General features: G+C 42.4%; 1 protein-coding gene across 2 annotated transcripts in view; it reads left to right on the top strand.

The window, feature by feature from the left end:
* LOC123519007 (transcription factor cwo-like) overlaps positions 1–15,000 on the top strand; it is a 54,641-nt gene that overhangs the window by 8,338 nt on the left and 31,303 nt on the right. For both annotated transcript variants that reach the window (XM_045280122.1, XM_045280121.1), the window contains exon 2: positions 5,363–5,429. In XM_045280122.1, coding sequence (XP_045136057.1) covers positions 5,363–5,429 — 67 coding nt within the window. The remainder of the gene's footprint in view (positions 1–5,362; positions 5,430–15,000) is intronic.

Here is a 15,000-nt window from a genome sequence, read left to right as displayed (position 1 = left end):
ATGTATAATTACCGTTGAGAGAGAGAGAGAGAGAGAGAGAGAGAGAGAGAGAGAGTAAAACAAAAAAGGAAAACTAAAAGAAAATAAATACACCCAAAAACACCACAAAAGCAAGCGTCTTCGAAAAGAAATGTAAAAGAAAGGAAATAAGAATAAAAAGGGGAGGACGAAAAAACTCAAGACAAAACAGAGATGAAAAGAGGAGGCGATGGACGGAGAGGGGGAAAGGGAGGAAGAGAGAAGAGGTCACCTAGCACGATATGTTCGCCAATCAATAACCTTAAACCGAGCGGCGGGAAGACGTTATCGTACATCACCAACACATACACCGCCACAACGAGTCACGTGGCCTCCAATGCTGTGTGGGAGAGTAAAGGAGTGCGGCCTCCCTACTTCCCTCCCTCCCTCCCTCCCTCCCTCCCTTTCTTGGGTCACTTTTTTTTTATCCTTTTTTTTTCTTCTTACCCAACGTGATGCAGGAAAGATGTTCATCCTTCCACCTCCTTCACGTCACTCCCTTCTACCACACTCCCTGTAACACCACCACCACCACCACCACCACCACCACCTTCACCACCACCGCGTCACCTACAGTGGCTAGTGTTACTGCAATACCCGTAAGCCATAACCTTCCGCCGTGTTGCTGCTGAGAGAGAGAGAGAGAGAGAGAGAGAGAGAGAGAGAGAGAGAGAGAGAGAGCAGAGGTAATAAAGGTGGTGGTGGTGGTGATATACAAACAAGTACCTTTAGCTTTGCAGTTCGTGCGTCAGTACATCCTTGCGTCATGAGATGTGGAGGAGGAAGAGATGGTAAAAGGACGTCATATGTGTGTGTGTGTGTGTGTGTGTGTGTGTGTGTGTGTGTGTGTGTGTGTGTGTGTGTGTTGACCAGAAAGGGGTATGCAAGATTCTATATAAAAAAAGTGCCGAATGTTCTTGAAACGTCTGTTGTGTAAAGTATGTACTCTCTCTCTCTCTCTCTCTCTCTCTCTCTCTCTCTCTCTCTCTCTCTTTCTCATAATGAGATCTTTTCATTGTTAAAGTAAGGCACGTGTTTGAGGAGGAAGAGGAAGAGGAAAGGGAGGAGGAGGAGAAGATGAAGAAAAGAAGAGGTAAAATTCAGGAGATTGAAAAAAAAGACTACTAAATGATATATATATATATATATATATATATATATATATATATATATATATATATATATATATATATATATATATATATATATATATATAAACGGCAAAGAAGGAAAAAAAGGAAAGGTCAAGAAAAACAGGAAAATGTAAGGAAATTAAATGGTCAAAGGAAAACGAGGAACAGAAGTAAAAACAACATAGTAGAAGAGAAGCTATAGAAATAATCAAGAGGAAAAGGAAGATGATGAATGCAGTTAGATAGTAAAAGAAAAAGGAAGATGATGAGGAAAGAGAGGAGGAAAAGAGGGTAAAAAGTAGTTAGCTGGAAAGAATGAAAAGTGAAGACGAAGAGGAAAAAGAGAAGGATAAGCGTCGGGTACGTGACGCACGAAAAGATAGGAGAGGGCACAGATAGGGAGTCATAAGCCAGCGGAGGAGGAGGAGGAATACAAAGGAATACAAAGGAAAGACCAAGCAACAACAGACTCTGGGGTCCTTACTAGGCTGCTTGGTTAACTATTCTATACAAACTACATAGTGTTAGAGACAGGACAGGAAAGCAGAAAAAGGACAGGAAAGCAGAAAAGACAGGACAGGAAAGCAGAAAAAGGACAGGAAAGCAGAATAAAGGACAGGAAAGCAGAATAGGAGGAGGAGGAGGAGGAGGACAAAGAATCAGTGAGGTGACTTGGGTACGTTTCAGTGTTGGGTAGAGAAAGGACAGAGAGGGTAGGTGAGAGGAGAGAGGGAAGAGAGGAGGAGGAAGAAGAGGAGGATTGGGGAAAGACGACGAAAAGAGGAGAGGAGAGGAGAGGAGAGGGAGAGGAGGTTAGAACAGGAATGTAAACTCAGACGTACCGAAAGACCTTGTGGATGAGAGGAACAGAATTTTACGGGAAAGATGCGCTGGGGAGGAGAGCAAACGGGGACGAGAGAAGCTGGCTAAGAAGGGCAAGAGGAAGCAATGAAAGAAGATAGAGGGGGAGTGGGCAGCGCTATTTTTGGAGGCGTGAGTGGGAGGGTTGAAGAGAGAAATGTAACCGGAGAAGGTGTGAGGGAGGGAAGTGTAGGGGTGGGAGGAACATGTGTTGGGGTGTGGGTGGGAAAGAGGGAGGCGTTGGAGGCCTTGATGTTTTGTGTTGTGTAGTGTTGTTATGCTGCTGGAGAAGACATGGCAGGAATATCTAAGGTAGAGGAGGAGCACGAGCAGAAGGAGGAGCAGGAGGAGGAGGAGGAAGAGTGGGAGGACGAAAGGAAGGATGTGAAAAGGTTGCTGAAGCTGCAAGATGAATGTCACGAGATAGATAGATAGATAGAGAGAGAGAGAGAGAGAGAGAGAGAGAGAGAGAGAGAGAGAGAGAGAGAGAGAGAGAGAGAGAATTAAAGGGGAACATTAGTTTATACAACGAGAGGATTACACACACACACACACACACACACACACACACACACACACACACACACACACACACACACAAATGTATAGCTAAAAGAAAAAATTAACAATAACAATAATGACTAACAATAATAATAATGATAATAAATGGAACCAGTATTATTAACCATGATGGACGATTTCCTTATTATCATATACAGTCTTCATTGACATTAGTCTCACCTCCTCCTCCTCCCTCCACCTCCTCCTCCTCCTCCTCCTCCTCGTGGCACTGTCTCACTATTCACATTACTCTGTACTCGTATTATCAGGAGCCTTAACTTGTCTATCAACTTTATCAGAGAAATCTAGGTTACCCGCTCTCCCGCTCTCACTGCCTCGCTCTTGCTCTCCCTCCGTATCACTCCTCCCCCCAATCTCTCTCTCTCTCTCTCTCTCTCTCTCTCTCTCTGTATTCATTACCATATAATACTTTTCTATCCTTTCATTCCTTCTTCCATTTTCTATTCCATTTCTAGCTTTCTCATCTCTCTCACTCCTCTTTCATTTCTTTTTCCATTCCCCTCTTTCCCATCCATCTCTTTCCTCCTCCTTTTCCTTTTGCATTTCTAGCTTAACTACTTCTCTTATATCTCGTTTCCTTCTTCGCTTGTTTTTTTTTTTTTTTTTTTTGCAACTTTTTTCATTCCTGCTCTCCTATCTCCTCTCATCCTCTCTTCTTGAACTACTACTTCTGTACATACTGTTGCTGCCTACCATAACACCAATAATCCACCTATTCTTCCTGCTGCAGCTTTTGTTTCTTTTGCCATAACAACAATAACATTTATCACCGCCATCACTACCGCCACTGTGTAGTGGTGGCGGTGGTGGTGGTGCATCGTCCGCGACACTCACGGCAAGGTCAGCAGTCACTACCCTTCCTGCTGTCACTTCACCTTGAGTGCCACGGGCGTGCCGTCTGTCTGTCTGTCTGTCCGTCCGTCCGTCCATGGCTGGCTGGCTGTCTGTCTGTCTGAATGTCCATGATTGTCTTTGTGTGTGTGTGTGTGTGTGTGTGTGTGTGTGTGTGTGTGTGTGTGTGTGTGTGTGTGTGTGAGTGAGTGGTCTTGTTACCTTGCAGTTTTAAGGAAGCACCTTTGGTTTAGAGGTCGAGCCATCCACGGGAAGAAGAGCTGGCTGAGGGTTGGGGGTGGTGCGGGTGCTGACGTGCCAATGACATGCAGGACCCAATAAAAAAAAAGAGATTAATTAATTAAGAAAAAAGAAATTATATATATATATATATATATATATATATATATATATATATATATATATATATATATATATATATATATATATCTCAAGTGTTAAGTATTTATTTTATTTAGCAAAGTCTGAGTGTTAGCTAAGATTTTCACATTTTCTGTTTAAATAGAATTATCTTTTCTTCCCTTTTTTCTTTCTTTCCATCTTTGATAATAAAAATACGTGGATATTTGTTATGGAACGAAACAAACACACTCCAGACAAGATTCATTGACATAGCCCACGAACATCCTGAATAAGTCAACTCACTCCGTTCCTCCAGATACACTCACTGCCTCTAATTAAATAATAATGAGTATTGAAGATCCCGTTCGCTTGTCCCCTCCTGGTTGGGCTGGGACGGACTTCATTGGGTTGAGTTCCCTCCGTCCTTCCTCGCAAGGCACTGCCGTACCCCTCCACTCTACACCGCCAGACCAACATGCACCATTGAGCCCTTCCCCTTCCTTCGTTTTTTTTTTTTTTTTTTTTTTGTCTCCCAACCCTTAGTTTGTCCTTCCATTTTGTGCATCAGCTTCCTTATCACTCCCAAGCCCCTTGTCCCGTGATGGCGAAACAGCTGCCGCCCGGCCGTGTAGCACAGCAGAATATAGGTCGTGCAGCGTACGTGAGCTTCAAAACACCAAGAAAATAAAAAAAAAAACAAGAAAAATGCACATAAAGTCCTATGAGAGATGTGCCAAGCGAGGTAATAGCTACGTGGGAGAGAATGCACGAGTTTATGTTCAACATCTCCGCTTGACCAGAGAAAACAGAAGTCTTCATGCTACACTGAAATATTTTCCTCTCTGCGCTATGACGTTCCCCGCGCGAATGGTAATACAAATGCCGATACAGTCAGTATTTTTAAGGATTGCGTTTTATGGAATACTATTACGTGATCGATTGTATTTTTTATTGTATTTTATTTGTTTATTTTTGCTGAGTGAAATTCGCATTTGTGATTTGCAAACACTAGTGACTTGTGACTAGTTCATCTGTCTCTTCTGCTACACGAAGTTTTATGAGTTACGGAAGCACTGGCAGAAATAACCATGAGGGATATTGACTGTATATTGCATGCTTTCATAGCTGTGGTTGTCGCACCACTACTACTACTACTACTACTACTACTACTACTACTACTACTACCATCATGATTATAACTACGACTCTTAAAAGCTTTGACTAACTGACTGACAGACTGACTGTGACTACAATTGCAACTAACTTCGACTACAACTATTACCAGCTACATGTGACTTCTACTGGCTACCACTATAAATGATAATAGCAAAAAAAAAAAAAAATCCAATCTTATTACCCCCAAGCACACACTTTCAGTCCCTAACAGATCCAAACCACACAGCCAAAAACAGACAAGCCATCTATACAAATCCTCACACACACACACACACACACACACACACACACACACACACACACACACACACACACACACACACACAGTCCCACGCATATGCATTCCTTGGCGTCGTGTTGGTCTTCATGCTAATACTAATAATAATGTTGTGTTTCAGGAGCCTTGGCTTTGGCCCACTCAATGATGACGAAGACTATGGATACCCCAAGAAGAAGGCGGTTAGGGTAAGTATCTTTGTGTGTGTGTGTGTGTGTGTGTGTGTGTGTGTGTGTGTGTGTGTGTGTGTGTGTGTGTGTGTGTGTGTGTGTGTGCAACTATCCTATATTCCACGTTCATCTGAGTGTAGTTCCGCGTTCGTGAGCGTGTGTGCGCGTGCATGTACCTGTGGTGAGGAGGAAGGACGAGTGAGGGGAGGGGAGGGGAGGAGAGTGGAGCGTACAAGCAAGCGTTACATACACACCTCCCCTTGTCCTACACCTCCGTCCTCTACACACCTGACTTATCACCCTCGAGTCTTAGTCACCTATACTCCTGGAATCACAGCCCTATTGTCACGCGCACCTGCTGTCCTGTCATATATACACACACAGATCTGTATGTCCATCTCGCTATGAATGTGACATAAGACACAAATGCACGCACAAACATACTGACACATCTGCTCCTTTCCTTGACTGTCAGGTATTGTGTGTGTGTGTGTGTGTGTGTGTGTGTGTGTGTGTGTGTGTGTGTGTCCGTGTCCGTCATCATCATCATCATTAACATACATTAGTCTATTGCATGACAAAGGTCTCCAAAAATGATTAAGCGAGGATTAAACCAGATAACATGCTTAGCTGGTGGCTTTGGAGGTCTTTGGGGAGACTGGACTGTCTGCAACGTGAATACACACACACACACACACACACACACACACACACACACACACAGAATGATGATGATGATGATGATGATGATGATTACGATGATTACGTGACGGTTACGATAAAGAACAGGAAGAGAAGTAGGAAGAAAACAGCAGGCAATAAGGCAGTGAAGCACAAGTAAAGAAAAAAGAAGGAAAAATACATACATAGGAGACAGGCAGGAAGGTTTAACAAAAAGAAAAGGAAGAGTAAAAAAAAAAGGCTGGTAAGAAGTACAGATGAAGAAAAAGGAAGAAGAAAAAATATACTTGAAATAAAAAGATGAGCAAGAAAAATGAAGGTTCAAGAAGTAAAAGGAAAAATGTACAAATGAGACATGAATGTTAAGGCAAGATGGTCAGACAAGAGTAAATCCTCCTTTGCTCAGCTGCAGGTCATGCAAGAGCGTCATCATGAGCGTGTCACCTGACAGAAGGAGGAGGAGGACGAGGAGGAGGGGATCACCTAAACGACTTACGTCACACGTGGGCTCGTCTCACTCCAGTGCTCGTCTTAACACTAGTGCCAGTCCTTCCTGCTGCTCTTAGTCCTCACTCAGTCGCTACCTTGTGTTAACCTTCCTCCATCCACGTAACTTGTCCATGGAGGGCGGGGACTGAGGAATAGAGGGAGGAGAGCCAGGCACAAGTAGATAACGAGAGAAGAACGAATGTTATGTTGATAAGAGACTAACGAACCACCAAAGCAAAGCACCAAACAAGGGAACAGTACCACCTTCCTCGTTATCTTGTTATGTAGGCTATACTAAAATAACGTGAAAAATACATGGGATAGCAATTATGAAAAGAACTTACGTAGCCAGGGAGAAGGACTAGTTTTTGTGGGTTCAGTGCATAGCCTGGGGGTGTGGATGTGGTGTAGGATGGGACAAGTTAGGGGAAGTTGCCGGGCAGAGATGAAGATGGTAGAGATGAAGGAAAAAATATATTGGAGAGATGGTAGAGGAAGATTAGTAAGTAGAAAATTGAGTGTTGAGGGAAGTAGTTAGTGAGTAAAGGATAAAGTGAAAAAAAAAGATGAAGATAAGTAGGCTAAATAGGCTGGGTGGATTGAGAGCTGGTGGTGGTGGTGGTGGTGGTGGTGCTGCTGCTGGTGGTGGTGGTGGTGTGGGGCTCATGGAGGGGATGGCCACGTGACTCCTGGACACGTTGAGTCTCCCCTTACCCCTCACCTCTACACTTGCCTCCCAGTGACACCTCTGCTGCACTCCCCATCCACACCCTCCCCTCCTCCTCCGCCTCCCATCCCCAACGACATCCTCCCCCTTGCCGTAGCCGCCACCTCATGACATGCTTCTTACTCCTCCCGCGCCGCTCATTCTGACAGCTCATTCTTACGTCTCAGGTCTTACTTTATCATTATTATATTCGTTTTTCTATGATTTGGTAAATAAATCCTAAAAACTATAACTGGTAGAAGTATAACTAGTCTTACTTCTACTACTACTACTACTACCACTACTGACGATGATAGTGATTGTGATAATGATAAGAAAGAGGAAGGAGATGAGGAGGATCACCATAATCTCCGGCCTAGTTATGTTGCTGACAAGACAGAGAGAGAGAGAGAGAGAGAGAGAGAGAGAGAGAGAGAGAGAGAGAGAGAGATTATATTACGAAGAATCGTCCCTTTTTATCGAAGTACGAAAAAAAAAATACATTAGGAAAAAAACAAAATACGTAAAACATACCATGCAGCCCTCTCCAAAAAAAAAAAAAAAGGAAAAAGGAAAGAAAAGTATAGAAAAGAGCAAGTTTAAACTATTCCAGTACTAAACAATAACGTTAGAAAAAAAAAAAATAAAATGAAATTAAATCAAATCAGCAAATGCATCAATACATATATGAAAAAAGGTAAATAAATAAGAAACTGGCCAGGAATCAGACCACCTTGAAAATCACAATGACCAGAGTTTAAACTTAGTTCCCTGCCAGAAGTAATCACGTGGCTGGTGTCGTGATCCCTCGTGACTTCTTTACTTAACTTCTTGACTTGACTGCTCTGTTTGTGTGGGTATACTTGAGGCACTTCCACGCACACGCACACATATACGCACATACTCTCAGCTAATAAGTGGATGTATGGAAGAATGTACGAGAGAGAGAGAGAGAGAGAGAGAGAGAGAGAGAGAGAGAGAGAGAGAGAGAGAGAGAGAGAGAGAGAGAAACCACCCATACCTACACACAATTACACCATGAAGTTTTACTCCCCATATGAGAACCAAGATGACAAGGTATATGAGGTCCCTGGCATTGTGTCTTATCCTTGAAAGTCGAGAAGACGGCGCCGGCGGGGTGGCCGTGAGGGGGCTGTGCGTGTGGCGGCATGAAGGCGAGGAGACGGTGACGGTAAGACGGGAGATGAGGAGACGGCGGATAAGAGAAAGGGTAAGAGATGCCTGAAAGATGGTAAGGACAAGAGGGACGGGTTACGGCAGCGGCATGACCATAGTACAGGGTGACATGTGACGCGTGCTTTTGTGACTGGTGAAGGGCGTTAGCGTGGTGTGTGGCAGGGTGAGGACATTGTTAAGGAAGGTTTAGGTATCTGCGAGTAACGAGTGAGATTTAGGCCCGTATTCTGAAACGCTTTGCTCTTTCACAATCACTGATTTGCAAAGGCTCCAGTTGAAGATAGTCGTGTTTTTAAGTGTTTTTATGGTTCTGGTAATAGATTGGCAACATATCTACTTTATTAAAAGGAGAAACTGTCTTGAAAACCTAGCTAGTTGTCTCTATGGTCTTGGAAAAATTGTGGTAGGGAGAAGGAAAAGGCATTTCTGAATACGAGCGTCAAGAGGAAGGAAAAAAAAGAAAAGAAAACGAATTGATGCCTCGTCCTCGATGCTAGTAAGGAAAAGGACAGTAGAAGGAAGTAGAAATGGGCCATACTCGTAAATACAGGAATGCGTATAGGGTTAAAAAGTGTGGAAGTAAGGGAGACACGAGAGTGGAAAGAGGCGTTACCAGGGAGGGTAAAAAAGGGTAATGGAGCGACGTAAAAGGTGGATAAGAGGGAGAAAAAAGTCAACACGTGGGAGGCGAGCACGTGCCTTCATGAATGGACGAAAGGAAAGGAAGAGAAAAGAAGGAAGGGAAGGGAGAAGTGGTGTGTAGGTTGGTTTGTGGTCAACACACACACACACACACACACACACACACACACACACACACACACGTAACAATGCCTTACTGTCTCAAACAGCACAGGACTCAGGGTGTGTTGTACGTGGGGTGGAGGGGTAGGTAGGGGGTGAAGGGAACTACGCGTGCGTCCCACACGCACACGCACGCGCGCACACACACACACACACACACACACACACACACACACCTATAGTAACTACTCAAAACTCCTTTCATTGTAACAAGAAACACATCTTTTTTTAACTTCCTCCTCCTCCTCCTCCTCCTCCTCTAAAATAACTCCGTGAGATTTATGCCAAACCAGGATTTGAACATTTTATCATTCTTTTTTAGGGTTGCGGGTTCATTCTTGGCTTGTTTATTTGCGTACATGAACTCCTTTCTTTCTTTCTTTCTTTCTCTTCCATCCTCCCCGTTCTATTAAAAAGTTTCATCGTACCCTCAGTTTTTATGATTGTTCTCCACTAACCTTAGTATTTTTAATTTATTTACTTACACACACACACACACTTTTTTTTTATCCTGAGGTGTTACAGTGTATTACTGTGTGTGTGTGTGTGTGAGTGTGTGCGTGTGCGTGTGTGTGTGTGTGTGTGTGTGTGTGTGTGTGCTTGCTTCCTTTAATAGTATCAATATATTGGCTTGTCCTGAGTACCAGTAGTTAGTTATTCATTACCGCAAACCATGAGAAAATGTACCCTCCATTTACGCCTTTAATTATCGAAAAATGCATTCGTTATCAGTGTACTCGCAACGAAAAGCGACGAGTTACTCAAGAAGGCTGATGAACGTTAAGGTGGTAATCTTAAAGCTGTACTGGCGTTATGTATGGAACAAATAAAAAAAAAAGAACTAACTATATTCTTCTATAAAGGCTACACTAAGAGTAAAGTTGTGGCCGAGTGGTTTGCGCTTAGTTTTCGACATAAAACACTTCAGGAGTCAAATTTCGCTACAACGTAAGAGTATTTCACACTCCAACTTCCCTTAAGCAGCAGGAAACATTGTTAAGCATTATTTGGCATTGTTAGAAAAAATTATAATGCTGCAAATCAAAACCCAAAGCCAGTGAAAAGTGTGCACAGAGACCATAGGCAGTCAGACCCCCTATATCTTTACCTCACGTTACGGAGGCACTTGGCAGCTTGAGATAATCGTGACGTCGTTAGTTTGCCGATCTTGAACAATTAGGCAAAGATACAAAAACACTATTCAAAATAGTGTGGCAACCCAAGCAAAACAGAAAAAAATGGCTAACCGCAAAACAGGAAAAAAAATGGCTAACCGCAAAACAAAAAAAAAAAAAAAAAAAAAATGGCTAACCTGCTCAAACACCATTCTTTAACCCATCAAATCGTTTCCACGTGCAGGTTACCCACGAGGCAGACAACATCGCTAGTATTTATCCGCACGCGCCTCCTGTGGCCTCCCTCAGTGAACACCCGCGTGCTCGCCCCTCAACCGCAACGGATATTCACCTTGCGGGATGACACACTGCAGGAGTCTGTGGAAGGAATGACCCCTGACATGACCGGTAGGGCGGGATCCAGTACAAATGTTACTTTTTCCCCTTCCAAGAGAGACTCAATTACTAAGAAAATATTATAGCTTTTTACTTGAAGACAGTGAGTGGTGATTAATGTGCATGGTGGTGGTGGTGGTGATAGTGGTTGTGGTGGTGATGATGAAGGTGCAGGTTGACAAACTGCTTTCTCTCCCGTGCGCTGGAGCTGGCCTCGAGTTTTTACTGATGGTTGTGGTGCTGGTGGTGTTAGCGTTGTTTCTGGCACACACACACACACACACACACACACACACACACACACACGCGCGCGGTCAAAAAGGTGAATCTACATACCGTTATTTATGGGTATGAGATTCCTTCCCTCGGCTAACCTCCGACACGAGCCAGGTGTCGGCCAACACTGCAACGCTCGCCCCTGCCAAGGTTCATTTGCCTCGAGTTGAACGCGTTTCAAAATTATCCCCTTTATCAAGTTATCAAGTAATTAATTTATCATGTTAGAGATGAAGTAATCTGAAGTTGCTAATGGGCATTGTAGTGATGTGTTCCTATTTTCTTTTGTATGTATCTGTAAATGGATAGAATAATCTGTTCATTTGGTTCAGAATTCAATGATTCATATTACTGAACCTTTGAATTTTCTAAGTGAGAATTTTAATGATTTTGTTTATCTATTTATTTTTTATTATTTCATTTGTCTCTTTGTGCGAGTCTTTCATTAACCTGTTAGTTTGTTTGAATTTGAGAAGGAGGATTTATTGATAAAATTTAAGAGAAATTAGAATAGAAAAACAGACAAGGAAATAGATCCAGAGTTAGTATAAGGAAAAGCGAAAGAAATCATTCAGCATAAAATTCTTATTCAAATTATTAACCAGTTATCTGCAATCATACATACAGACACGGAAATAGAAATAGAGAGAGAGAGAGAGAGAGAGAGAGAGAGAGAGAGAGAGAGAGAGAGATTGTTAACGTGGCAGTAAAAATAGTTGCCACCTTGCAAATCTATAGCAACACACACACACACACACACACACACACACACACACACACACACACACACACACACACACACAATACAAAAAAAAAAAAAACAAGCAGATAAGTCAATGTGAGAAGCCGGTGAAAAGCGAGGCATGGAAAAAGTGATCTGCTTAACGATCAATCCGATCTTTCCTTCGTCATTTGTGTCACGGTTTATTGTGTGTGTGTGTGTGTGTGTGTGTGTGTGTGTGTGTGTGTGTTAGATTGCATCCTTGTCTTGTTGTCTAGCGTCTGTAGGCTTGTTACTATATAGTTGTTGTTATAGTTGTTTTTTTCGTTCATGCATATTAGCAATTTGCAGAGGCTGTCGTATACATATATAAGGTTTATATAATGTTCTAACAACATAGTTTCCTTCCTGGTGAAAGTCTAGCAGCAACAATAGGCGTAGCAGGAGCAGCAGCAACAGCAACAATAAGCGTAACAGCATCAATAAGCCTAAACTTGGGTAGCTAAGTAAATTAACTGAAATCGATAGTCACTTAACATTATTAGAAGCAGACAACCTCGTTTAGGGAAAAGAAGTCTCGGTGGTGCTTTAAAGGAGTACCAACGCAAGGTTTACTGTCACTTATTCCAATACAAAGACACACAAAGGAAGATCTTTTCTTCCGCCACACAGATGTCAGATAAGTGGTAATATGATTCCTACATACTTATAATATTCACCTTTCACTTCTATCCATGTATATATTTCCTCTTTCAAAGCTCCCTATTGACTGTACTAACAGCTGATTACTCAACTTCTTCCTGTTATCTATTCCAAAGGTAAGAATAAGATTTTATGCTCTTTTTGATGATATCTATCTGCACTAACAAGTAAATACACGACAATTCAGTGAACGGCCATTTATCTTATCAACTGATTCCTCGCCTGATTAGTGAGTCTGTCCAATTACTAATTCTAAAGAGTAATAAACAGTAACATTTTTATATTTTGTTTGATGATACTAATCTGTAATAACAAGAGATATGACAGCAAAATGGAAGGCTCTTTATTTAGTCAACCAATGCCCTATCTAATTAGTAAGTCTATTCAGTTATCTGTTTGACTATACTTACCTGCACTAACTGGATATAAAAACAACACAGTGGAAAGATACCTAATTAGTTAATTCTTATGCTTCACTCTTATCTGGGTTAACAATACGTCTCATACGTCTCACCTCTCATGAGGGCACACGGAAGGTATCACCCATGGTAGAAAATATGATTCCATAGCTTGTCTTCTATATGATTAACCTCTTTCCCTGTCAACTTGTTCGTCAATAGTTCCAAAAAAAAGTTAATCCTGTAAACTGAGAGAAAAACTGGTTATTGCGCGTCTGTGTGTTTCTTACTGCGTGTTATGTGTGTGTGTCTTCTCTTTATAATCATTATGTGTGTCTCACGTGGTCCTGCAATGGTCAAAAGCCGACTTTGAAAAACAAACATATGGAAAAGGGAAGAGGGTGTCGTGATCGAACCTTGTTCCACCTGATTATGAGGCACGAAGGCTGCCCATCGAGCCACAAACGGCCAATATTGGACGGGTGGAGGAGCTGCTTGCTATCTGGGTCACTGTTTACTTTGTTGCGTGGTGTGCATCCGTGTGGGATGTGTACGTAATTGCGTTATTTTATTGCAAGCGCCTGAGCGAGCTAGCCATACGTGTTCCTGTGGCGTGAGCGATTACTGCCTCTCGCATGCTCAATATCACAGCAGCTTTATTGCAAATGCTTCAGCTGCGGCACATGTTAGCTTGTATTTAACACAGCACACCTCCATGCAGTTATGATTTCTTCACCGCTCAACTACGGCACATTTTCTTTCAGATGAATTAGGTTTGCTGTAGGGGAAGTTGCGGGAATCAAGTTTTTCTACACATGGGAGTCCTTACACAAAGCCTGCCCAGTACTCATAGTAATTGCCTATCATCCCTGTCTATAGGCTTATCTAATCTAAAATTCTCAAATGACTCAGCACTAGCAATCTTATAAATGAGTCTATTCCAGTCACCTACTTCTGTTTGATGACCTATTTCTTCGTAGGCCTAACTAGTCTAGCATCTTTAATCAATATCTTCCTATCTGTACACCACTATGAGTACAATACGTCTTCGCTGAGCGTCGAAGGATCTGGAAGCCTGAGTCACACTACTGCCTTGTTACGGAGACACGTGAAGCTTTTGTTCTCTTGAAAGTCTTCCTAACTGATGCCACGCACTAGGAATAGAAACACGTGCACTTTAAGACAAACTATAGCTCTGAAACACGAAGAACCAGCGACCAGCAAGTGTCTGAACTCTTTTAGCACTGTGAAGCGCAGCGCACCCTTAAAGGTTACATGACCAAAAGTCTAGGCAGGGAGGTTAAAGCCAAGTGGTCAATGTCCGCTGGCGGGGGTCGTGATGCTCTATCTCATGATGATGGGTCTTGTCCGCCACACGTCTCCAATTGAAGACCAGGCGAGGCTGCTACTCCCGTTTACTCAAACCTAGTCTCTCAGAAGGAGCTCAAGGGAAGTGCAAGGGTACTGAATGGCAGATATTGTTATCACCTGTGCTGGAGTTTTAGGTGAGACCGACCAGCGGAGATGTCGCCACCTGAGGCAGAAGTGTAATTTGAGGGAGGTGGTGAAAATGATAAGGTAGAGAGGTGGTTGTGAAGAGGCACCAGACAAGGTTGCTCACCACCAGATCCATACAAGTACAAGTAAACAAGCTGGTGAGAACAATAATTACAGAAAAAAAACGCTTATTGCTATATTTTCCTTCTTCACTCTTCCGTTGACGTAAATGACAATCTTGGTATTTGCTTTCGTGTTATATATCCCTCCACTCTCGTTTATTCCTTCTACTTTCTTACTTCGTCCTTCCTTTATTCTTTCTTCATTCTTGTTTTTTTGTTTTTGTTTATTGTGTTACTACATCGCTATTTGGTGTTTCGTGGAATACATTATTCGTGAGACATATGAAGATTAATTTATTTTCCATTCTAACTACCTCACATTTACTATATGAACTACTTTGGTCACGTAAGAAATATCTATTCCATCAATCACTTTCATAGATAAAAATGTCCTTGATAGAGAGATCATCACTATCATCATTATTGACATTATTATCACCAACGTCATCACTGCACTGTCCTTCATATTGCTGTCCATTGCTCTT

The sequence above is a fragment of the Portunus trituberculatus genome, chromosome 44, assembly GCF_017591435.1.
Source record: "Portunus trituberculatus isolate SZX2019 chromosome 44, ASM1759143v1, whole genome shotgun sequence".
In the NCBI taxonomy this organism is placed as follows: domain Eukaryota; kingdom Metazoa; phylum Arthropoda; class Malacostraca; order Decapoda; family Portunidae; genus Portunus; species Portunus trituberculatus.
The sequence above is the reverse complement of the archived record's forward strand: the minus strand, read 5'-3'. Positions and strand labels throughout refer to the sequence as shown.